Source organism: Gallinula chloropus (assembly GCF_964237585.1).
Source record: "Gallinula chloropus genome assembly, chromosome: 1".
Classification (NCBI taxonomy): domain Eukaryota; kingdom Metazoa; phylum Chordata; class Aves; order Gruiformes; family Rallidae; genus Gallinula; species Gallinula chloropus.
Window position 1 is genome coordinate 168,757,009 of NC_140085.1, and position 26,236 is coordinate 168,783,244.

A 26,236-nucleotide genomic window follows, 5' to 3' on the forward strand; every position below is an offset into this window, starting at 1 on the left:
CAAATGAATGCTATTTAATTCATTATCGTGGATCTGATACTGTTATGAAAGGAAAAAAACCCACCTTTTTCTACCAAATGCTGTTAAAATTTATATATTCCAGCAATGTGCACAAAGGAGACCCTTGCATGAGTTCTGAATCTGGTGTGCTAAATGTACACCTACTTTTTAGTTGCCTAGCCAACCACCTTTCCTAAAGGATGGGATTCATTTTCCCCTAATTTAAAATATTTTAGAAGTCCAGGTATCTAAGCCAAAAGGCCCTATGCTGGTAGGATGCACCGGGCAGATGCTGGGAGCACTGCATGAGCAGATGTCTTTAGCCAGACTCCAGACAGAATGCAGCCAGAGGAGGCTGCACCCAAGCAGAAGACAACAACATTGCAAGAGAACATCCTGAGGTTTTGCTTTGTGTCACAGGAATGTTCCTGAAGAAAACCACTCCTCATTACAACCCAGGGTAGAAATTCAATCCTTTCATCCAAATGCTGCTTTCAGCTTACAAATGCTTCCATACAATCCAATTCCTGGGGAGGGTAACAGGACATTAAAAGTGAATCTGCTAATAGACAGGTTGGCACACTGGGCTAGGGCACATATAAAGCCTCTGAATTTGACTCTGTGCCTGGAAATTACTGCTGTGGTCATTTTTATTTCCACCATCCAAACATGGCTCATCTTGAAACCTGCCTCTTGTCACAGGAAGGAATGCGACTTTGAACACTGAACTTCATCATTTGGACAGGTCGACTCCAAAACGCTTCGTACTCTTACAAACCTGGTGTTATTGCCCTGATGACTAGTGAACTATATCAATCCCAACTCTGGCAATGATTTACAAACAGGCCAAATGGAACTCGCATTCCTTAAGTTATAGCCTGTTTCAAGCACAACACTAGCATTTATTTATTTAAAAACCCCTCACATTACTCATTTGCAGGAAGGACAATTTATAATCTTGTGATTAATGACAGAAAAGAAAAAAAATGCATCTAGCACATTTTATCCTCATTTGGCTCACTCAAAGTGACACAAAGAACCAGTATCTAATCCATGTTATCACTGATTAAAAATGCAATTCTGGTTTTGCTACCACACAGAAGAAAATGATTCATGATCTCTCCCTTCATACAACAATCACAGTTACAAAAAATAATGGTCTTTCATTGCAATGGCTAAGGGGTATGGAGGAGCATTAAACTGAAATGTGTGTCCTTTTCCACAAGTGATTAGGGAGATTAAAGCTTCCAGGCGTCTGATTTTGTAAAAAGCTCGTGTGGGAAGTGATTTCATAAATCAACATCCAAGGTCTTACGATCCTCACCCAATCAACTGGGAGAATTAACTTTTACAGCAGCATCAGGAATGCAAAGAATTAATCTCTAATCTGTCCAGGGGTATAAACCACATCCTTAGATATCACAAAAAGGTATTGACAATAAAAGCTATTGCTGGTTATTTTTTCACATGTGAAACATATGATCAGTTGGAGAAAAGAGCACTTGAAGATACATTTTCAAAAAAAGTCCACTGAAGACCCAACTCTGGATTAGCACATACACAAACAGATGATTTGCTTCGAAATTCATTAATGTGAACATGAATTAGATTAATTTGAAGTAAATATTTTTTTAAAAGGGGGGTGCTCAAGTCACAACAGATGGAAAAAAGAATAGGATGATACTAATGTTTAAGGCTGGCCTCTGAAAAGCTGATCTTTATTTTCCACCACCAGTTTAAAAGTGCAAATGAATGCTTCAGCAGCTCAGTTCATCCATCTGACTGACATAGCTCACAGTGTGCTAATTTGGAGAGTAACAAAAACTTTCCAAGCATCAAGCAATGTTTAGAGTAACTACTTTGAATTACACTGAAAAATAAATTTAAGCACAGGATATATGAAGGGTAGGGGAAAATTCAGCAAAAGAAGCAATTTTCTTTCCAAATATTTTCTTACCCCAAAATTAAATCAAAGGAAATAGTAGTTTTCTGAGCTGTTTTCTTACTTAAAAAATACTTGCATTGGATGTGATTTTATTTATTTTTCTTTTCCTCTGCTGTAGCATTCAGTTACACTAAGTAATCACATTTTTCTCCACGCTTACCAGGGATTTTGAATCCTCAGGCTCTGCCAGACTCACATTTTCTGCAGAAGATGCAAGTGACAGAGAATCAGGAGGAGAGCAATATTCTGGTTTAAGAATACTGCTTTCAGCATCTTGGTCGTGGGATTTTACAGGTAATGGCAAACTAGGAGGAGGTGTTGACTGAACACTTTCTTTTTCCTCCTCCTCCTCCTCCTCCTCCTCACCTCTGCTTCTGAATGTACTAGCGGAGAGAGGGTGCGCAGAGTCTGGTTGTGAAAACGAATTGCTAGTGAACAGAGTTTGAGTTCTTTTAGCTTTTTCTACTTCCCCGTTGTATTTCTGGGTATCATCCATCTAGGATAAAAAGGACTTGGGTAAATATGTGCTTTTAAAAAAAGCTAAAAAAAAAGTCCTAAGCTTCCAGCAATCTAAATACTTAAAAAACTCTGCCTTTCAAGCAAATTCTGGTTACTGTACACATTACTAATTCTCCACATTAAAGAACAGCAACACATTTTTCTCTCTTGAGGTGCTTGCAGAATAAGTAGTCTAGAAGAGACTAATAGTAGGATAGAAGAATAAACTTGTTAAAATAATCTTTTTATCGTCGTTTGCATTCTTACCATTTTTTAAATTGAGTCAAGAAGGGATTTAGGAGAAAACTATGAAAAATCAACAGAGTAATCAGACAGGGGAGAAAAATTTCTGTGTTTCACAGCAGGCAAATTTTAGGCTAGCATAAAATTTCAATTTCAACAAAATCAGCAGAGCAAAGGGAACTTACATCACCTGAGAAATTTGTCTTTAACAATTACGTTAACTTAGCTTCAGACAATTACATCCAACAAGGGGAGGGTTATTTTGATAAGGGTCACTAAGGAGACTTACTACAAGTAATGAAAAAATATTCTACTAAATATGTATTTTTAGCCTTATTTCTAGGAGCGCCCTTAAACACAGAAACACAAGTAAACATCCAAAGCCACGACAGAATTGCTTGCTCATTAATGACAGCCTTCATCAAACAGCAGATGTTTTTGTATAAAAAACAATGAATGTTAAAACTCTGCTGTTCCCTCCCAGCTACCCAAGACCCCAACGTTTACAAACTTTGGGAAGAGAGCGGAATTTTACCGTGAACGACCGTGGAAGTGACGAGATTCCTCTTGAGTGGACACCAAAAGGTCTTGGTGTAACCACAGATGTTAACCTAGAGGTATCAGTTTTCTGGTAACTTCTGGGGAGAGAAGCTGAAACCTGAGCTGACCCAGTTTGAGCATTCACTGAGTAGCGGGTAGACAAAAGAGACGAGCTCTGCTCCTCTGCCAGGCTCTTTGGCGGAACGGGAGCTTCACGAGCAGCCGAGCTCTCTGTCGGCTTCTCCTTGCGCAGCTGAGCAGCGCGGACGCTTCTGCCATCCTTACTACTGTAGGAGGTATCCTCTTCCAAAAGGTAACCTTTTGCTGCTGGCAGCGAGGAAGGTGCTTTCTCTTCACCGAACACGTCGTCGTTCAGTGAATACGTCCACCTGCGCTCGTATTTGTGTTGCCTGTACGAGTCTTGATCGGCGGCCTCCCTGTGGGGACAGAGTGTGTTACAACACCAGGCAAGGTGGCCTGACAGGCAGGCAGGCCCCGAGCCTTTCAATGACCCAATGCTCAAGGCAGAGTGTAAACTGAGAAACGTGCCTCCAGTAAGTGAAAAGGAATGGCATAATTTACAAATATCATTATTTTAGTGTATTTTTACATCTAACTTCTTCGCCCCCCTCCCCATTTCAACACTCCAGTGACATTCAGGCACACTACCTTCACATTGTATCAGGTTGCCACCGTGACAGAAATCCTTCTGCCAAGAAAAGGTTATAGCTGTTACGTGTCCTCAGAAATTCAGGTTTTATTGAGGAAAGAATGGGAAGAAGATAGTTCCCACCACACTGCCCGAACTGCGTGGCTCTGCTGACATCTCTACTCTATGAAAATGTGATATTGAATTTTAAATAACAAAGTAAGTTGGTATCCAGATTTTTTTTCTTTCTGCTATTCATTCCTTTGTCATGAGGGAAGTGCAGCCACAGATATAATCTTCATGACATCATTTTTAGGATTCTGGCAAGACTGGACATTCATATTTTTATTAAAAAAAACTACTTTTTGTCCTCACAAATAAGTAAAAAAAGATAAAATACAGAAATTCAAAACATTCTGTTTTAAGACTTATTTAAATTTCTTTTATGAAAACATGCCGTGTACATATTGCCTTCATCTCAGTCATACGTGTATTTCCAAAATAATTTAAATTACTGTCCCCTGCAGAAATGGTACTCTGCTACTCAGTTTACCACTTTTTTCTCTTTGGAGAGAATCTTATTCTGTAGATACCCAAAGGAGCAACTGGGGATAGAGGGAACAATCAAGTAAAAGTTTACAGCTCTGTGATACACATTAAAATTCTGGCTGTATTTATTCACAGTGGATAAAAAAAAAGCAAATACAGTGGTAAAGGAAAGAGAAATAGTTAAGCTGATCCAAGAATAAAAAAGGCAATTATCCAGTTCAACACTATTGTCTTAACCTATTTAAAGTGGAAACAAATACTTGTCAATGCATTTATTTATGGATAGCAGAGTAAAATATCATTTGCAGAACAAAAACGTCTAACATTCTGCAAAAACAATGCATTAACAGACTATATTCTACCCTTCAATTGCCTAGATTTCTACACTATAATTTGCAACTAAAATTGTTGAGATCTCTGCAGAATCAATTGCAACTTGCCAGTAAAAGATGTTTGAGAATTCAGGGAACAAAAATGCTCAGATTTAAGTTTCTCAACATAATACTCCCATTAGGGTCGTTACCTCTCCTGCTCCATTTCTTTCAGTGTCTTGGTACTCCTTTCAGACACCTCAGAGGCTCTCCTTTCTATTTCCTCTCTCTCCTCCTTTTTCTTTTGCAGTTCGGAAGTGAAGCTCTTTCTACGATCCTTCCATTTTGCCAGATCCTGGAAGAATAACACGAATGCACACGATCAGATCTCCTCAAGACCTCATAAACCTACAGAAGCATCCTACCACACGCTACCTACTGCCCTGACTTCATTTGCACATCTGCGCTGTGGCCCCATTTTCATACACCTTCCCTCTAAATGATAAAGGGGATCCCATACGTCAGTCAGGGTTACAGGGTCGCTACCTGTTCAAGTTAACAATTGTAATTACTGGACTACAAGTAGAAAAGTACGTGTTTTGCCCTGTCCCCCTGCCCTTAACATTTTAAGTTTTGTTCTACAATACTTCACCCAACAACACATAGTTGAAAACTAACGCAAATGCCATCTGTACTTCTCTGTGGTAGGCTTTGGAGTTGGGGATTCTTTTTTTTTTTCCTCCCCCCCCAAATCACTACTAACTTAGACTGATGCTAGCTTGAGAATAAACATGCCTTACATTCTAAATTGAAAACATACACTTCTATATTTTCTTCATTTCTGCAAAACCACAGTATGAACTGGCAATATTCTCTATGAAATACCAGAGCTGAGCTAAGAGGGGGGCTGAGTCTTAGAACTGAGATGGCTGAGATACACTAAACAACTACAGACTTCTTGCTCAGTGCTCTGGTCTTTTCAGCTTCTTGTTGGCAATTGTCAAGCAGAGATTTTAATAAAAACCAAAATGGTCTTCAGATAACCTTATGGTGCTATGCAAAGCTACCACATCAGTTTACAAGCTGGATTTAAAGCAGAATTACTGGGGGATAGGAGCCTCAAGAATCTGCATGAGGAAATAATATTTCCCTCCCTTCTCCCAAAGGATCAAATACTCAGACATTCCAATCTTCTCATAAAAAAAGAAGAAAGTATCCACAAATTTCACATAACACATGAAATTATGCTGTAACTTTTCTTTATGCCCATGGAAATCAAGTCTGAAGGCTTTACTGCAATACATACAAGTCTTATCCTGAAGCATTAATCAAGATACTTATGAGGATGCTTTAAATAATTTCAGTTCTGCATTCAACAGACATCACCACAAACACTGGCAACTGCATGAGACGGATCATTTTAGGAGACAACCCCATAAATTACTGCTCACATGCCAAGGCCTGTTTTCTATGGACATGGAAGGTGGGTGGCACCCAGGCCTTCAGCAGGACATGTGAGGAGGGTGGAAAAGGTCTACTCACTTCTTGCCACTTCAGATCTTGCTCTTGCAACTGTTCTTTTATCCTTTGTAGCTCTTCATAGCGGATTTTGCGCAATGACTGCAGCTCCTCTGCACTGACATCATTCAAAGATTTGCTCCTAGAAAGAGAGTACTCGACATTACCACACCTTAGCCACCGCTTATGCAAGTGACACCTCTGAGGGGGGGAAAGAGAGATTTATATTAGTACAACTGAGAACTCTGGAGTGTTATGTCAAACAGAGCCAGAAACACACAGGGGCGGCTGAACGAGCAAGGCTGGGACATGCTCTAGGGCCAGCGCTCAGGTCAGTAGTTGCATATTTGAGCAAATAAAATTAGGTTAAGGGAATAAGCAGCTCCACACTGATCATTCACACCGAGCTCCTCGTAACCAGCTGCTACTTCTTTTTTAACTTGTTACTCTCTTTATTGACCTTGCTCCTTTCTTCAACCTAAAAGCCTCTCCCGCAGTCTGACTTCCCATCCTTCCCACTTCTCCCCAGTAACAGTCTCAGAATGACCTTCCGTTCTTTCCACTTTTAGACTAATCATAAAGTCAAGTCAGTCACTGAAGTGTGTTTCTACAAGATAAAACGCATTCACTGCTAAATGCTCAGCTTGTGCATGTCATGGGCCCCACTAGGCTACATTACTGCTTCCTAGGCTTCCCTGATGCTTTCCATCCAAATCAGGATGGCTAACAACCAGCTTCTCCATTTCTTCAACACGGCTCCATGGGTTTCCACCATGAATTCCTACTCGTTTGTTCCCTTTAATCTAAATTCCTCAAAGCTCACCTTTCATGCTTTTGTCCCCTCTCCCTCCAAGGCTGTTTTCTCCCTTACTCTTTCACACTGCAGCGATAAACCTCACCAGACTTTTAATTTAGGCATAGGACAAGATTTTTGCTCAGACCACACCACATGCCTCTGAGACACCAAGCAAAATGCAACTGTTACAAGGTTCAATGCTGTAATATAAAAGAAAAGCTAGGCTGCTAGGGTTTTGGTTTTTTTTTTCCAAAATACTTCTGTTTGCATTTATCCAAACAAAATCTGAATGATGCAACCAAGTTCTAACAGGCCTTGAAAACGTGGCACTTCTCTGAAACAATGGAAAATCAGGTTAAAAACAAAACTGATTCAGCAAAGGGCCTTGCTCTAATCTCTTACGTACCCAGAGAGCTCAGAACAACCAACCCAGACTCTCTCTCACTTCCTCTCAAGAAGCCCAACTCGTTTTCATTGCCAACATAAGACTTTGTACTCTAGAAATAAAGGCTAGGGCATTAACTCATTGCAGCTGTTTGCTTGTGTGTTTTCTGAATGGGAAGAACACAAAATTTAGCAAATATTTCCTTGTTACTGCAGGAAAACTTCTTGTACACTTCTTTTCCTTTTTTTTTTTGAGTTTTGTTGTAGTTTGGTTTTTTTTAAATTTATGGTTAAGTTAAATAGAATCATAGAATGGACTGGGTTGGAAGGGACCTCAAAGATAATCTAGTTTCCACCCCATGCCTCCACTACATGAGGTTGCTCAAAGCCCCATCTAACCTGGCCTTGAACACTGCATCCACACCTTCTCGGGGCAATCTGTGCCAGGGCCTCACCACCTTCACAGGGAAGAATTTCTAATATCTAATCTAAATCTAGCATACTTAAGTTCAAACCCCATCACCCCTTGTCCTATTGCTGCCCTCCCTGATACACTCCCTCCCCAGCTTTCTTGTAGACACCTCTGCAGGTACTGGAAAGCTGCAGTAAAGGGCTCCCTGGAACCTTCTCTTCTCCAGGCTGAAGACCAACTCTCTCAGCCTGCCTTTACAGGAAAAGTGCTCCAGCTCCTCTGCTCATCTCCACAGCCCTCCTCTGGACTCACTCCAAAAGCTCCATGTCCTTATGCTGGGGACCCCAGAGCTGCTTGCAGTACTCCAGGTGGGGTCTCACCACAGCAGAATAGAGGAGCAGAATCCCTTTCCTTGGCCCGCTGGTCAGGCTGTTTTTGATGCAGCTGACTTTCTGGGCTGCAAGCACAGATTGCTCACTCATGGTGAGTTTTACATCAACCAATGCCTCCAAGTCCTCTTCAGGGCTGCTCTCAATCAGGTATAAATCTCAATTATCCGCTGTCAATATCACAGGTAGAAACATTTTTGAGTAACCAAACTGTAACGTTAAGTATCAAAATTGTTTCAGATGATTTAAAGAAAACTTACATGACTAGTCTCCTTTTCTTTCTCTTGAATTTCTACATCTGCCTGCAACAAAACAGGAGAACCTAAACCTAAACACAATATACCCTAAGGAAGGGTATATTCATATATTCATACCAAGGAACAGGATGTTAGTTTAAATCCTAGTCCTAACTTCAAGATCTAACTTGAGTCTCCCTCCACTAACACCTAGCTTCTGAAACATTTCTTGCTTGTTGTGTAAGCGCTTAGTCATTTACCAGGTTTTGCCTCAGGGTAAAAATAAATAAGTAAAAAAATAAATGTACATTTTTTAAAAAAATAAATTAAACACCATGCATAAACAAATACCTCACATGCCATCACACAATATGTGGGCAAATATTTCTCTTATAGTACGCTGCAAGCAATGCCTAAGTTTGCATGGCACTAACCAGTAAGTTTACCACTGAGAATTCAATAACCTGGAGTATAGAAAATATAACCACAGAACCTTCACCAATCCCATGTTACATACCAGATCATTAATTATTTTCAGATTCTAGCTGTACAGCCTTTGAAATAAAATATTTACTAATCTTCCTTTAAATTTCTGAATGTGTTAAAGCTTAATTTAAATACAGAACACCAAGTACTTTGCCTCAGTAGGAATAAAATATCAGAGCTGATTTTCAAAGTGCCTGATAACCATAACTTGGATACCCTAGGCGCCAGAGAGAACTTTTGCCAGGCATAGAGCTTTCAGTCTCTTACATTCATTATATAAATTGCCCAAGCACAGAACAACAAAGCAGCATGCACAAGTTGTTTTCAGCATGGAGTTGTTTAGCTACTGTGCATGCACAAAAATTTAGAGGCAAAACCAGCATTATGATCTATCAAGCTTTTAGAAAACTTACCCTTGCTCATCAGAAAGCTTTTGAAATAGTCTGAGAAATCAGAAACCAAAAAAAAAAACAGAAGAGAAAAGATTCAGTGTCTTGATAGTCGTAACAACATTAACACCATGAATAGACCAGCACTCTCACTACGTGAAGGCAAAACTGAAAGCTTGAGGACCAGCCAGCATGGAACAGCACATCAGAGATCTGACACTAGGTAAAAAACACATCAGGACTTGCATGATGCGCAAGTCAGGCAGAAACCTGACAGAACACAGCTGCCTGCAAGTTTCCGATGCTTCTGATTTAGCAACACCGCACAAATAGAGCCTTGTATTAATTCTGCACCACGACGCTCAAGAGGTACTCATTTCAAGAAATGGAAATTAATGCCAACTTGAGTTCCAACAAGAAGCCTGGCTTCCAGAGGCTGTACTCTTGCTCAACAACTTTTGATACTAAGCGAAAGCAATACCTGGAATGGATAGGAGTAAAAGGCCCTATTTAAAAGTTTAGCACATTAAGTGAAGAAACAAATTAATCCAGCATGATCCAACAGGATTTTTAGTATTCTTGAATATGAGTATTTTAGACTATTGAATGAACTCTTAAAAGGTGAAATGTTCTCAAGCACCTCAGAAATATTCTTCAGTGAAGCTTACACTGTTATTAAGCTTAGAAATTAAATGCAGCAACACCAAAGTATCAGCTGGAACATGGAAGCGTCTTAGTCACAAAGGAATGACGCACAGCTGGGACAACTGCAACCTGCAATGCCGTATTTTCAGAGCTAAGGAAACATTTGAAACCCCACTCTTGCCTAGCGAGTATGAAATCCAAAGGAGGGCTAGGAAGTAGTTAGGAACAGCATTCAGTCAGAGAAGAGAAATTTTGAGTATATCAGGAAAGAATTAGGGGGAAGTATTAATCAGGACAGTATGAAAGCAGGAGGGAAATACTGGAAGAATTTATCATTCAATTCCGCAGTAGAATTTATTATTCCATGGACACACACCTTGCATGTACCATGAATTTGGGCAGGCAAAACACCCCTAATTTTTCTAATTTTTTTCCCACCTCATTTAATCATCTCAAAACTGTGGCAGGACAGTTGACAAACATTTTCAAACTTCGGTACAAGTAAGAACATCGAAATGCCCATTTCCAGAATTGGTTGTTAAAGCATTCAAGTGTTTCAGAAACGTTTTCACCAATTATATTGGGGGGGGGAGGGGGAAGTGTTTCTAACTGTTCAGTCTTTTGACTAATCATTATTCCTGTTCAACCATGGAAGGAAATTTATGCAGAACTTTAAGCCTGAAGGAATAAAGTATTTTCTCTAAAATAGCAACCTAAATCTAGAACACATAGCAATATTTTGTTGAAAATATGGTATTGCAGTCATGAGCTTCTATTCAAAGCAAGTAAAAAGCTTCTCCAGGGCGCCACGAACAAACAGCAGATTGGCACTCTACGAATGGTTCAGCACAAGGTGATGCTTTTCTGAACGGGAAAGGTTCAGCTGCACTCAAGCGCAATCCGTGCAGGACACCACCTGACCTCTCCACCATCTGCCGTTTCTTGTGTCTGACTTTGCTGGCCTCCCTGATCGCTTCCCACTTCTTCCAGTCCTCTTCACTGCACGGGCCCGGGATGAAATTTACTGGTTGGACGTTGCCTCCCACCTTCCAAGACTCAATCTTGCGGGTCAGCATGTCATCCTTCTTGTGGCGGGAGGATGGTGACAGCACTCTGCCGTTGCTCTTCCTTTCCTCCGACGTCGTGTTTTTTTCGAGTAAACACAGAAATTTGGACCGTATCTCCTCTGGAAGACTCCACGGATCAGGAAAGAGTGCTGGGTGATACTTGTCTGGAGCACCTGATAAAGGCACCTCTTTTTTCTGGGAGAGGATTTTACGGAAAATCATGTCATCCTTTTCCAAATCTGGAATCACAGGTTGGCCTTCTCTGGGTTGCAGAATTATCTCACCCTCTAGGAGAGGCTCCTGTTCAGAGTATTTTTTTAAATACCGGGGGTCTTGGAGAACAACTGGATTCACATGGAAAGCCCCAGTTTTCCGAACAAACAAGTCATCATTTTCTAAATCTGGATACAGATATCCATTTTCTGCGTCTCCTTGCTTGCATCCTGGTACAAAGGAAATATTCTTTCTACATTTTATGAGCCTAGGGCCAGAAGTAGGATCAATTTTGGTCTTCGTTTCAGAAGACAAGTAGTCAGAGTATTTTTGCAGGGCCTGAAGTAATGAAAACTGACTGAAGCATATAAAACAAAAGGAGGGAAGTAAAAATATCATTAACTAGCAAGAGACAAGCAGATCACAACGTATTGTGATATACATTTGGTTTAGACTGCAGTATCCCAAGCAGTACAAGTACACCACTTGGCATTCACCATCAGTAACCGTAGCACAGCACACACCAACCAACACAAAGGGATCACGGCATACTGACCTGCTCAGAAACAGCACGCTTACATGCTCACACGCAAAGCCAGTAACCCTATGCAACACAATATGCTTTTGCATTTACAGGTTCCAGAAGACCAGCAACTTAGAGCTACATTTAAAAAAGAAAATGACCCCCAAAAAACCCCAACAAAGTAGTAAGAAATTAAAAAAAAAAAAAAAAAGAAAAAGGCACGACATCACAGGACGTGGTTTAATTTCATTTAGCCGTTGCATATCCAGCCATTTCTTTTTTGATGCAGCAAGAGTACAGCTCATGCAGCGATATCAACCTGGTTTGGTCAGAAGCCTCCAAGATCTTTCCTTCTGCGATCTGTGACAACGAGCTTCCCATATATTCAGCAGTTGGCTTATAGTTCTGATCCCTTCTGCAACTGCTGTTCCAGTCAAAACTTGGTCTTGGTTGATTAGCAACAATGGCAGGGCTTTGTTTGTAAGCAAATTCCTCATCGTCAGAATCTGATTTCTTTCTACTGTGCAGCAGCACAAAGAATGAGCAGAGGGAAAGAAGAAGAAAAAAAATAGCACGAAGTGTACTCATGGAGTAAAATGCACAGTGGCAACAGTGTAATGAAAATATTATTTAAATTATTTTCTAAAAAGAAAAAAGAAAAAATATATCCTGCTGCTACACTGGCAAAAATAAAAAAAAAAATCAAAATAAAGTCATACAACTACACATTATTTATTTGTACACAGGAGAGAAACAGGGGCATGCATAAAAAAAAAACGCACCTGAACCCTTGAATCTCTTTATACCAGGGTTTGAAAGAGGATTTCCTGAGTTTTTTCCATAGCAATTCTTCTTCTGGAGTCCAAAACTTAGGAAGAAATTTGTCAAAAGCAACACCCGCATTTGCCGCTGAAGAACTTAGCTTGCGAAAATAGAGATCATCTTTTTCAATGTTTGGGATGCCTATTTCTTCTTCCTCGTCCTCATCAAAATACCCAGATAATTCTGAAGGAATGTTAACTTTCGGTTTGTTTTCCTCTTTAGTATCCAACTGCCTCTGCCTCCTCTGGTTACTGTTTAAAATACCCAATTCAGTTAAGATATTTTAGGAGAAACTTGACATAAAGAATGCAAAAAGACATGCTTTTTTTTTTTTGGCTCAGGAGTTCAGCCTCATGAATGAAGCAAATTAGTTCAATTCCATCACTGCAGCACCAGAAGTAATAAAATATACTTTAAAAAAAAAGTTAAATGGTTATATCAATATCCTATTGCCTCTGACAAAAATATGAAGTTTGACAGAAAAGGCATAACAAAGCTGTGTTAAAATGCCGATTAGAAGGCTAACTTTATGGAGTTATTGATGGACTGCAATTTAGGTAACACACTCGTTACTGGATCTCGGATTAGTATCTCTGACCTCAGTGGTTCAAGCATTGTAGCTAGTGGACCAGCTGGACAACTTTCTTGCGAGCAAGATTTAGGAGAGTCATTGTGCAACACAACATGATGTCCAGGTGCAGCAGAGCTTACAGGGCTCTTTTTGACTAGAAATCTACGTTTTGCTAGGTCATCCATAACCAGGTCGGGCAGCCTTCTTTCGTCTTCTGAGTCAGAGCCACTGTCATACTCATAGATCATCTGGAGGGAAGCTGGATTTGTGAGCTCATGCTCTGCTCTGTTATTTTGGCAGGAAGCTATGAGATTCCTTTCACGTCCACTGAGGTTGACCAAAACAGGAATAGAATGAAGACAGTGAAGTCGCGAAGGCAATGATGAAACCCAAGAACTGCCCGCTAATCTCATCTGTACACACCACAAAGCTGGACAACTGAAGTTTATCAGCATATTTTGAAAGGGTCTAATGAGAAACTAAAACCATGGGTCTATCTTTCATGAACTTGTGTTTAAGATCATTTAAACCCCCTCTATCCAGAGCCTGACCAGCCTCAAAGCGTTAGTCAAAACATTACCAGAAAGCTAATTATATCGAATTAAGTAAAGAAACCTTCAAAAACAAACAAAAAAACAAGTCCAGCAGCCAAAACCAACCACACTAAAACATCCCTCCCTTAAAATAAGTGAGCTCAAATACAATACAGCAGCAACTTTTCTTTAACTAATAATGAAATTATTTTAAAAGGTTCTAAATCAAGGTCCGCTTCAGTAAGACTGCGCACACCAGTACCTTGAAAACGTTGCGTCTGACTCAGTGAATACAGGACTTGCCCAGCTTCTCCTGTTGTCCTCGTTCTTTTCCGTCCTCTTCTTCCTTAAGGGTGCTGGGACATAGGCCGTCTGCTTGTTTTTGTTGGGCAAGAAGCGATTGAAGTCAGTGGTAGGTTTCGGCTCAATCACAGAAATCCTACGGTAGGTCCTGTCATCTTTATGGGAGTCGTGCATTTTGAAAGGCAGTTCCGAGTCTGTGTCACTGTCGCAATCTTAGAAGAAAGGGGAGAAAAGGGAAGGCACAAGCATTATTCTCCCAAGACAAGCTTCTAGCTAGAACTTACACCAAAATAATAATTTAACTCCACATCTGGGATGTTTTGGCTTCAAGTCTGCCCAGCTACTGACAGGAAAAGTAGGAGAGGTATTTTTAGAAGTTCATGGCGAAGCTGTGATAAGGTCCATTAAGGTGACTTTGGTTTGCATGCCCTGCTGCATTTGTTCCATTCTTTCACTATCTCTGCTCCCCGCAGGAAGCAAAGCGCTGACCTCTAGACTGAAAATGTAAAACAGCACAGAAGTTTATAATTAAAAACATGCTTGCCACTCAAATTCACTAACAAAGACAAGTTATCGGCAAATAGTATAGCACCATGCTCATCCCTCCCAATTCAACACCCAGTAGAACCCCCGGATATGTCACACATGGCTACATGTTGCTTTGTTCAAATCAGAAATGTTCCATGTAGTCTCGAGACCAGTGATTTTAAGTTATTTACAGGGAACAAAATCCAAAAGCTCACTATTTTGATAACTAAGACTACAAATTGGTGTTGAACTTTAAAACTGCGAGAAAAACCACAGGCTGGAGTACAGCTGTAGGGATCCAACATCACAAACTTTCTTTTTGTTACCTTTCTTTCCATGAGAAACTATCAAAAGTAACAACTACTGTTCAGTTTTTAACCTAGGTGGAAAGAAAACCCCTATTGAATATTCAGAAATAGAGTGCAGCCATAGAGGTTTGACATATCCATGCTAGGAAGAAGGCAAGAGACTTTTGCAACTGTTGAATTTTAGGTGATTCCATCAGGATCTGAACTCTAGCAATTTCCCTTCCTAAACCATGGGAAAATACCCTGCATATACACACACCCTAGTGCAGCAGCAAGAGCAGGAGTCCCAGCAGCCCTTCCTAGGAAAATACTGTTAAAGGTCAATATTTGCTTAAGCAAAACGCAACTGCAGCAGTTGCAAAACTAGAGTTCTCTTTCAAGCTGATTTAAGTACAGGGCACCTGATATACCAGGCCCATACATTGTCTTCTCCCACACTCCTTAGACAGATGTCAACCAAAGATTTGTAACATACCTTCACTGCCACCTTTCAAGGTTATGTCCGATGAAAAGCTTGTGGAGGATCTGGAACCAAGGGAGTCCAAACTATCAAAGGAATCGTCTCTCTTATGGCTAACGGAAGACGAAAAGGGCTCTCCCCGGTCAACGTACCAAATGTCACCGTACCCACTATCCCTGCCACTTCTGTTGAGGTGGCTGGACTCTTCAAGTGCCTACAAGAATAAGTTTTAAAATGTCTTTCACAATAATTTAAGGTGCAAATGCTACTTGTAACCTTTCACTGAAAAGCCTTTAAAACGTATTTTGAATGCACAAACTTTAACAAAGACTATAGCAAATCTCTAAAAACAACATACACAACCACTGGGATAGGAGATTCAGCACACAACCTTAAGTTTTTCTTATCTTGGCAAAAGTGAATCAAGACAGGGGTCTTCACAATCTACTACATCAGCGAAAGTGGGTGGACTCTGAATTTCCTGATTATATGGGTATCAGAAGAACCAGTATAAGCTAACAATCATTCCTTTCACTTTGATACCAAGCAAAACAAAACAAGTGCCTATGTTCTCCAAACTAGAAATAAAATTAATCCCCCCAAGAGTTTGTTTCGAGTTGATGCTGTAATGTATAGCAAACTATAAAATTCAAGCTATTTGATTGCTACTCCTTTTGGATTTCTTACCTTAGTCAATGCTTGCCCTAGTAGCTTCTCAAATGCTTTAAGATTGAGGTATGGACCATTATAATGAGGGTTACTTTGAGCTTTTCTCCCAAGCCAGTATAATGTAATCAAAACCTAAAACCAAACAGACCAACCCCAAATTTAATTACTTTCCTTTCATACCATGCAGCAGTATAAAAAAAAACTCAGCATGCTGTGATGGATTTCACAATGAATTGTAAAATATTGTTTTCAATATTAACTATGATCTCCATCAAAACCAATTAAAGACTGTTATGATGCATCTCACGTCTCTCATCAGCAGATATAAGTACTGTTTCTAATGATTACATTTATTTAAGAAAGTACATTGCATTGATATCATTGTAAGACTGCACTAATTTGCATCAGATAAATGAACAGCTAAAGAATAAGGCAAACACAATAGCACCATGAACAGAAGTATTTTTAAAATATTAAATCAGAATTAGTGGTAAATTGTTTCAAAAAGCACTGAAGTAGACGTGTCTTACGTTTTTCACTCTTCTGTTGGTCTCCTCCGGTCTGAAGCAGGGCAGGGAGTGGGGAAAAAACAAAACAAAACATCTGACTTAGAATCTAATTATTCAACATTTAAAAGGTTTCAAGCCCAATTAGAGGCCACTATAAAATATGCAACTACGACTGTTCCAAAGTAAATAAAAAACATTTTACTTTGAATTCAGAGCCGTAAGTCTGTACTATGTAAATTGTTACATATGAAGTGAGAAACTAGCTTATCTACTGTGGTTTCCGATTTCAGAGGTACTCAGAATGGCTCTAGGCTTTTTTAATTAGACAAGTTTTTTAATACCTACAAAATACAAGTGGAAAACAAGATAATGACTTTGGGAAATACAGCCTCTATTAGCCAGGAAGATCTTCAGTCCCATATGGAAGCAGGTTCAATTGTTCCTTTTTCCCTGATCGTGTTATGTTTTCTAAAACATTTGCCTCAGACACAGAGAACATTTCCGCCTAGACAGAACTTCTCAGACAAAAACACACCCTAAAAACCCAACAACTGAAACTGGGACATCTGGAGAGAGATGTTTTACGGCTGGAAGGAGGGGTTTGGTTTGCCTTTGTGCAAGATACGCATTGCTCAAGAAGTATGTAATCAAGAACTTTATATATGTAAAATTTACAATAATGTCACCGATTTGTGGCACACCTCCGAAGTGCACTAACACACACTGGCAGTGGTCTGGGATGTAAATTTTTTGCATGGGAGCTTCCCAAATGTGGGGTACCTTTGAGCTGGACTGCAGACAGCAGCTGAAGGACATTCAGGCTCACACTGCCAGTGGCTATGGAAGGGCAAATGGTTTAAATACATCAAAATGACTTTTCATCTGCCCCAGATTCCGCTGGCTCAGGGCTGGTTTGGTGGCAAGCTTCACACACAGCACAGCAATGGGGTTCAAACAAAAGTGTAGAGAATTAACACACAGCAGCAGAAATATCTATGCAGAGCCCTGCTACAGGTCAGACCCATAATGAGTTATCAGGGCACCTACACTTTTTTCGGGGCATTTAAAACAAGCTATTCAAAGGTACAACTAAGCGTTCAGGGAGCAGTTATGAGAGTTAGTAAAATGATGACAGGGCCTTGCCAGCATAGATGGCACTCTTCATCAAAATGCAGTATTTGATGCAATGGAATAACTGGCAGGAACACAGACCTCCCACCCACTTCTCTTTCTTCCTAGTTTGAGCGTGCTTGCTCCCACTTGGTGTTGCTGTAATCGCCATGCCCACCCCCTACATCATAAAGGAACCAGTCTGCCAGAAACAAAGTCCTGAGACCTGTGCAATCCCTACATGCAGCTTCCTTCGTAACATGTCAGAGATGCTACTGGCTTTATAGGCAGTGATCTCTTCCTCAGTGGTCTGTGGGGACAGGACTAGGGGCAATAGCTGTAAGCTGGAGCATAGGAAGTTCCGCACCAACATGCGGAAGAACTTTTTCACAGTGAGGGTGACGGAGCAGTGGAATAGGCTGCCCAGGGAGGTGGTTGAGTCTCCTTCTCTGGAGATATTCAAGTCTCGTCTGGATGCCTATCTGTGTAATATGAGATAGCGAGCCTGCTTTGGCAGGGGGGTTGGACCCGATGATCTCTTGAGGTCCCTTCCAACCCCTAAGATTCTGTGATTCTGTGATTCTGTGATAAGGAGGAACCCTTCTCCTTTAACGCTAAATATTTATGGTTTGGTTGGGTTTTTTACAGCTTCCCCCAAACACATTGTTGCTCTTTTTTTCAACGCAGACTATGTTTCAAAAAATTTTCCTCCTCTTCAGTATGTGGATTCCACTGTCCCAGCTGCAGCCATGACCTAGTGTACTGGCTACAGACAGGTTGGTTTCCCAAGCAGATGATGGAAAAATTATTACTGAAGTGGTATGTAGCAGCATCATGCTTCCTGCATCTGACAGAGAGCGCTTTAAAGGTTGACATCCTTTAGCTTCAAGGTCTAAAAGCCTTTAGTTAGGGCAGAATTTATTCCAAAAGCAGAGGCCATGCATGCCCCTGCTGAGGATGCTTTAAAGTTTGCTCCAAACTCTAGCAGTCTAGCTAGCAGTGACAAACCCTGCCCTTAGTCAGCAACAGCCTGTATCCATGAGGTCACCAACCCTCACGTAAAGCTACATAATCAAACACGATGCTGCCTCCACTTCTGCTTTCCATGAGCTGGCTGCAATTGTTTCGGTCAATCATTTGCAACAGGAGCCATGATCAGCTGTCTTTATATTTCAACATATTTTATGTACCGGAGTAGCCATAAATACACCAGGGCTGTGTACTTGGGCTATGAATATGGAAAAGCCTAGGACATCCAGGTAAACCACTGAGCACAGTTGAGACCCAAGGTGTGGGCAGGGAGATACTTCACACATTGGAAGGAGAGAGAGTTCTCCATTCGCATGTTTGCTCAGCTAACAACAGAAGCAAACGGACAAGTTGTTTTTGTGAGCAAAGTTTCTTCACTTGTGATACTATTCTCCTTCTCTGAACTATGCCTGCTGGTCTCTAAACCTTTTAAACAACAGCTGTAATCTGAGCAGAAGAAAAAACAAAGCAAGAAAGCCCCAACTCCTCCAGAGCATTCAGTTCCTCATCTATATAAACATGTATTATTTCTTCAGTGGTGCTTAACCAAGGAAAAGGAGGAGGATTCTGGATGACTAGTGTATTGTCCTAAGATCTGTGTAAAATAATAAGCATTTGGGGTTTTTTTTTTGCCAAAAGAAAACTCTAAATAAAGAAGCAGTGCAAGGTTTAAGTCATTAAGTCATTTGTCACCTACAAACTTCACAGCTGCTTCTCCTGTGAGGCATGCAATGTACTGGAGATGCACTCACTATTCATTCTCTGAGCGAAATAAGAGCCTTTTATATGTACAGCTTGGCCAAGTTCACAGTGCAAATCTATGTTATATGTACAAACACCTGCCCAGCTGCCCTCCAGTATACTGCATTTAAAATAGCCTGGCAAATATCTATTGGACAGTAGAAGAGCTTTAAAAAAAACCCTCAAGATTTTAACTCAATTGCAGTAACTAAAACCACAAAATTAAATAGTTACATTACCTAAAAGTTCTCCTTCATAAAAGTGTTATCGAAATGTAAACACTATGCAAAGAATCAAAGCATTCAGCTGGGGTCCTGTGTACAGCTCAGAACAACTGCAGCTGATAGCAGGGGACAAGACAGCAGCACTAACCTCAAGCGCAGCAAGTTTTGCTGCTGTGAGAGAAGGCACAACCCATCCTTCTCTGACAACCTGTTGCTACCCAAGCGCCAGGTCCTGCTCCCACCTCTGCTCCTCTTCTCAAGCCTAGGCCTCAATACACAGGGCTGAAAAACTCCTTTTCTCATGCTGTATTTGAAGAAATCAGTTACAAAGGCAGAGTCCAAGAACTTCAGCAGCGTTCAAGTTTTTTTTATGTACTCCAATTCTAAGCTCATTCTGAGGAGTTCTACAGCTCTGAAGCACACACAGCACCATGTGCAGAGACATCTGCCCTATGAAAGCTATTCTCAGAATTAAAGGGATAACCCCCTTCCTGAAGTATCTTCATAAATCCAAACAAATGCCAAACCTACACTGGGCAACTGTGAAAGAAGTCTGCTTTTTCATGCTTTTGTCAGAGCGCCCAGTTGGTACAGACGGTATTTTTAATGGAAATACTATTCTGTGTAACCTAATTTCCAGCTTGAGCAAGTGCAGGCCATTGTGGTGGGAGTTAGAAACAGACTGCTGCTTACTCAGGATGGTACAGCCAAGGCTGCATCTTAAAAACAATCTGCTGGAAGAAGTGGAGTCCTCTCCAAATGATGGTGCAACACCGCTTACTAGACCACTTTATGTCATTTCAAACATAGCTTTCTCTGCTATCTCCTTTCATTAGCGATGCAACGTCACTGAGGATGTCTGGACTACATGAAGGAAGCTGAAAAGGAGTGTGGTTAAGATCTTGCAGAAATAATTTTATTCCAAATACTTCATCTGCTCCTGCCACAGCCTCAGTGTTTTAGCATTCATCCTGACACTTAAGAGAAAAGCAGCACCAATCCCTGCGCTACCCAACGTCAAACCCCAACACCAAACTGTCAAAATTTCAAAATTACAACTTGAATTCAAAAAGCCTGAACCTTAATTGTTAGCAGTGGTTTCAATAAAAGTTTATGTACAACTTCAAGATTAGCCATTGTGGAAAATATCTATCAAATGCAGCATAAAGTCTAAAGGCCACAAGATAACGATGTGCGAGAATTATTACAATAACTGCAAAGCACAACTACACAACTCCAAGTTGAAAACTGATGCAAAGAAAAAGCGAAATAACCACCTGTGGAGAATGTAACACTTCATGTAAATCACTTAATCTACGTCAACCCATTAGCAAACAGAAAAAAGACAAATGGGACAGGAATAGCTCTCAGCTGTTAGTAGGTGATATACCTAGAGACCAAATACCTCCATGACGTGTGAACACAACATCACTTATGCCCAGCCAGCACAGACTGATGGATGTTTCTCTAAAAGGACCACTCTACAAGAATAAAGCAAAGTGACACAGGAGATCATTAGGCTGAGATGCAGCTCAAGGTATTTTTTCTCAGCTCTGCTGTTTGCTTAAGGTTAAATAGCAAAATTAGTCACCAAGGCCTCAGCCTGACAACACAAAAGCTTTGGCAGCAGCTCCAGCTTAAGGATTTCCTGGTCTCCCTTCCCCTTCCAGCCACTCCTGTTTGCTGCCCCCGTGGTTATGCCAACACCATTTTGAATCACGCTGCAGTTCCACGTTGTGCATCAGGACCAGAGGAGAGCTGTACCCATTTCTTTGTTTGGATTTTTTCCTAACGCACATTTTCAAACCCCAAATTAACTCGCGCCTCTGTTTCACAGCACACACCTACAGACAGCTGAGTCAGCACCATGGCATAAGGCAAGGTGTTGCTGCAGAGAAGCAGGCAGGGGGCTTGGTGGAAGAGGACTCTGCTCCATACACCAGTTCCACGAGAGTCTCCACATGACAAAACCCCAGCCAGAGGTGCTCTGTGCATTCTCTTCACCTAGTAACACTTAGCTCCAAGGAGGGAGGAAAGCTTGCCAGTATTACTTTAGTGCACTTCGAAACATTTTAAAAATAAAATTAAAAAAAAGTTACATGTACAAGACAGTCATATAAGTTACAGTAGCTTGCAGACTGCAATACATTAAAACCCATGAACTAGATATAACATTTATCCATGGTCAATGCTAATATACACATACACCTTTCCGGTGCCTCCTCTAGTAAGTAAGTAAGTAAATAAGTACTGGATTTTAAAGTAGCTATGTTTAGGTTTGCTGTTATTTCAGAACTTTTAACAAATAAACTCCATAGTTCCTCATACATCATACAGTTTGATTCCCTCATATAATAATACATATAAAATTCCAGCAAGTAGTAACACATGATGTCAAATATACTTTGACACTTCATTTTGTCGTTTTCAGGGAGGACAATGTGGAGCTCAAGACCAAGTCTAATATACCAGAAGTTGGAGGAAAATACTGGATTATTAGTTTACAGCATCCCCTTGACAAAGCATAGCCCTCTGAGGGTCTGATTCTCATACAGAAACATATATTAAATATAGATGCCAATCTACAATTAGAAAAGAGAAATCAGAGCACACTCCCTTCCCTAAAGGAGGGTTATCTACTTAGAAGAGGCCATGTGGCTGTATCCAAAGAGATAAGACAAATCTGAACCCATTTATGGGGAGAACGATGAGACAGAGACACTCCCTCTGATAGAAAGGAATGTGCCAGTGACGAATGCACCCTGCCCAGTGCCAAACCCTTCCCTTGGTGACAAATACTCCAGAAACCCCAACAGCTGCCAAAGCTATCTGCTTTCCATCCCGTCCTCCGTACTATGGATCTTGCGAACACACAGGACTTGAACAGATTTCTGTTTAAAAAAGAAGTTTCAGTGCCCTTTGAGCTTTCATCCACCAAGGATGCAGTTTCACCTCCCACGTGCCCTTTGAAGGGCTTGGAAGGGCCATGCCCTGACCTGAGAGCTAGAGCAGATCAGCAGCCTGCTGCTGAGCTCCAGGCACTCTAGCCTCACACCGACCAGCTTCACTTACGCTTCTGAGGAGGATGTCAGAGTTTGAAGGATTCTCCACCCCCGCCGAGGTATGCTGCGCAGGAGACAAACGCCGGCTGTGCAACTAGCAGCAGGCTTGTGCTACATTTCAACCTCTTTGGCCACCTACTCAACTGCTATTAATATTGTCGTTATCGGATCTCACTGAATTCCCACGTGCAGCTGAGAATAGAAAGGCTCCAGTGGAAGATGGGGGCTGCCGCACGGGTACAGAAACATGAGGACATTCCTCCAGCATGTGGGCTCTTAGAGAACTGATACTCAATCCTGAGAGCTGCAGTTCACTACTAAGATCGCTGGAAATCATGGTCAGGTTCTGGCTGCAGCATTCAAGAACAGCTTTTGGAAATGCACCTTTCTGTTCAACTATAAAAAGCACATGTATTTTCCATAGCAACACATCCACCAGCCTCAATGCCACAGACTCAGGTACAAAATGACAGCAGAAAGCGTTTCTCCATACCCCTGCAAAAGCACAAGGTTGGCAACAAGAAGCTCTGTGGTCCCTGATGACCAAGCAGGCTGTCCCCACCCTGTGCCCTCGCCTACTAATGAAGGGGATGAGGGGTGGGGAAGAGATGCCCAAGAGGGGAAAGGCGGAGAGGGAACACACAGCTGGCCAACACCCTCCATGGGAATGTGTCCCTGTCCATCGGCTCACAGCCTAGCCTTTCACACCACCTCTTGAGCATGGCCCTTCCTTGCTGATCTCACCCATTATGCTTCCATGCTATTCTTAAACCCCTTATCAAAACAAAAACAGGCACTTCTAGAGGTACACATCAGTCACCGGACACTGATATTATCCATTTCCTCACGCTCTTTTCTGACCCCTCCCTGGGTGGTCCTTTTCTGCCAACTTCCTTATATCTCAGTCCAATCTACAGGTTCAGGATAGCATAAGGCAGAAACATACCTGGCAAATACAATAATAAAAATACTCCCCCACCCCCACAAATCAATCCCAAAATCAGCCCTAGAAGAACAAGCCTGTGCGGAGGAGCCTGGCTGATCACCCCAGCACTCCTTGGCTCTCACTTGAGAGGTGGGCAGGGGAACGTGGATGGAGCATTGCCACAGCAACAACTCACACAGAAAGAAGAGATTGATAGGACACTGCTGGTTCCTGCTTAAATTTTAACCTAAAGAAAATTAAAGTGTCTGTAATAATTAGTGCAGCTTTGCTGGTCCAGTTTTGTGTTGTGGTTTTGTTGGTTTTGTTTTTACTTCATTCCTAAAAAAACACTTCTAAAAGTCAGAGGCTTCCCTAATTAAAGGTAATTAAACTGGGTATTTTTTCTATTGTTTTGTTTGGTTGTTTTTCTTCAGGGCAAACCTAGATTTTTTTTCTGTATTGGTTACCTTAAATTCCAGGTGTAGACTGATACTTATGGAAAAAAAACCAAACAAAAAAAACCCAGATATTTTATTTCTGAAAGCTACCAGTCACATGCCATATACTTAGGCCAAAAAGCGTAAGAACAGTCACTGACTTTCATAAAAAGCCACAGACTCTCTGCACAAAGAACTAGAAGCTGTGGAATTGACTCCAAGCTCAGAGCATCAGTTCTGAAATGAAATCAAGCAGTTTGTTCACATTTGAGAAGTTGTTTGGATTCAGAGGTGGAAAGAATTGCTTTTCAAGGAAAAACACCCACTTAACCCATAGTAGTTTAGAAAGATGGATAGATAGTTGTCATATCACTATTTACACACCCTGTAGATATTTATAGCTTCTAAAGTTTTGGTCTTTAAAACTTGGAGGATATCACTTTGATGGATTTCTCCTCCTTTTACCTTCCCGTTTCATTTCTTTCTTTCAACCTGTACATAATACAGAATCACAGAATCACTAGGTTGGAAGAGACCTTCAAGATTGAGTTGATACAGTTGATCTTGCACCAGGGTTATACTAAATGTTACCACTTTCACCTTATTCTCTCCTTGTACCTTCTATAGACTTTGAGATTTTACTCTGCCAGTTCCTCTCCTCCCCAAATGAACAGACTTGAACTCATCCAACTGATCATCATCTATATTATCTTCAGAACTGAATGCAAGAGAAGTTCTTTTCCCTCCATTCCCCCACCCTCAACCTAGAAATTCTTGTGTAAATTTTGTAGATTAATTTGAAGAGAAATCCATTTGGGGAACACACACTTGTGCTATTCCAAAAGGAAATAACTGGTGTATCTGAGTAGTCACTCCGAAAGACTGGCAGTTAAGTGTGGTGCTGTAAGTTTATAGAAACACATACAAACCCACACGAAGGTACAGCTGTTAACAACCAGGGAAATAATACAATGGCATTTTACACAAAAAAACTCTATTCTGTATAAAGCATATTATTTACTTCAGCTAAATTGCAGCGACCATGGCAACTCACAGCACTTTTTCAAGACAATACCAAAATCCACTTGCTCTACTGCCTGATGCCTTTTTGTCATTATTAAATTAAATACTTCTAAAATTGTTGTCCTTCTCACTCCCACATCTAATCCAAGTATTTCAACACCCCCTCTTCCTACACACAGATACCAGAGATAATTTTGTAGAATATCCCTCAATAATGACTCATTTATTCCCTCTAAAGTATCTTTCAGACACCTCTGCACCAACTCCAGGTATGGATAAACAAGTTACTACAAGGTAAGCTATGGTGAAAAATTTTCCATCTACCAGCTACTCCGCAGCAGCTACCTGCGGGCACCCTCATACCCTCAACCCCCAGGATTAATACAATCATTCATTTTGGATAAAGCACTCTGACACGGCCCCTCGGAAAGAGCTAGGATTTGGCAAGCTCTACAGCTTTGCTCCCTCAGAGACAGAGAGATTTTTATAGCCTCTATAATCAGAGAGGAGGAAAAGATCACCCTCCTGCATTCAGTCTCCTCCCTGGTCCATGCCAGAGAAAGATTTGGTAAGTGTAATCCTTTGTTATTTTTGTGTCAGGCAAACAGGTGGTGATGTACAGGCGTATAAGCAGAACAGTTTACTGTAGCTTACAACACTCAACAGTGACTTCAGGAAGTTTGTTTAATTTCTCATGGTGTGCAGAAAAAAAAAAAACCCAAAACCCAAAAACAAAACCCAAAAAACCAAAACACTCAGGTCTGTACTGTAGAATTTATACCGGATATTTGGCCACCAACATATCCGCCAATAAAGAAAAAACAATGACTGACAGTAACTTATACTGGGCACTGCTATGCTCATGCCTGTGCCAACATCCGAGTTTCACCAGTCCAAATAGGTACCTGCTCGGTCCCTGCTGCTCTAGCACACACACAGCACATAGTTCAGCACAGGGGTGACTCACTGAGAGTCAACAGCAGAAGCTACAGACGCCCCACGCACAGCCCAGGAATGGGGTGTAATCCAGACTTTGGTCCAGTCCAGTCACCATCGCTGCAGGGAAGCCAGGACCCATCATGCCAGGTATAAGCATGAAGATGGGTACACCCTTCCTGAGAGGAGACAGCCCCCTTGAACTCTGGGGGTCTGTGGCACTTGGGAGTCACTTGCACAGATTTCCAATGGC

The 26,236-nt window shown here is 41.1% G+C and overlaps 1 protein-coding gene across 1 annotated transcript in view; it reads right to left on the reverse strand.

Annotated features, from left to right (window-relative positions):
• Positions 1 to 26,236, reverse strand: part of LMO7 (LIM domain 7) — a gene marked incomplete at its 5' end in the record, with an annotated part of 135,132 nt that overhangs the window by 28,908 nt on the left and 79,988 nt on the right. The window contains 13 exons of the mRNA XM_084274716.1: positions 2,106 to 2,441; positions 3,222 to 3,663; positions 4,948 to 5,090; positions 6,278 to 6,395; positions 9,370 to 9,399; positions 10,912 to 11,628; positions 12,113 to 12,313; positions 12,576 to 12,866; positions 13,214 to 13,513; positions 13,982 to 14,234; positions 15,334 to 15,532; positions 16,006 to 16,119; positions 16,518 to 16,548. Of these exons, the coding sequence (XP_084130842.1) occupies positions 2,106 to 2,441; positions 3,222 to 3,663; positions 4,948 to 5,090; positions 6,278 to 6,395; positions 9,370 to 9,399; positions 10,912 to 11,628; positions 12,113 to 12,313; positions 12,576 to 12,866; positions 13,214 to 13,513; positions 13,982 to 14,234; positions 15,334 to 15,532; positions 16,006 to 16,119; positions 16,518 to 16,548 (3,175 nt within the window). The remainder of the gene's footprint in view (positions 1 to 2,105; positions 2,442 to 3,221; positions 3,664 to 4,947; positions 5,091 to 6,277; positions 6,396 to 9,369; positions 9,400 to 10,911; positions 11,629 to 12,112; positions 12,314 to 12,575; positions 12,867 to 13,213; positions 13,514 to 13,981; positions 14,235 to 15,333; positions 15,533 to 16,005; positions 16,120 to 16,517; positions 16,549 to 26,236) is intronic.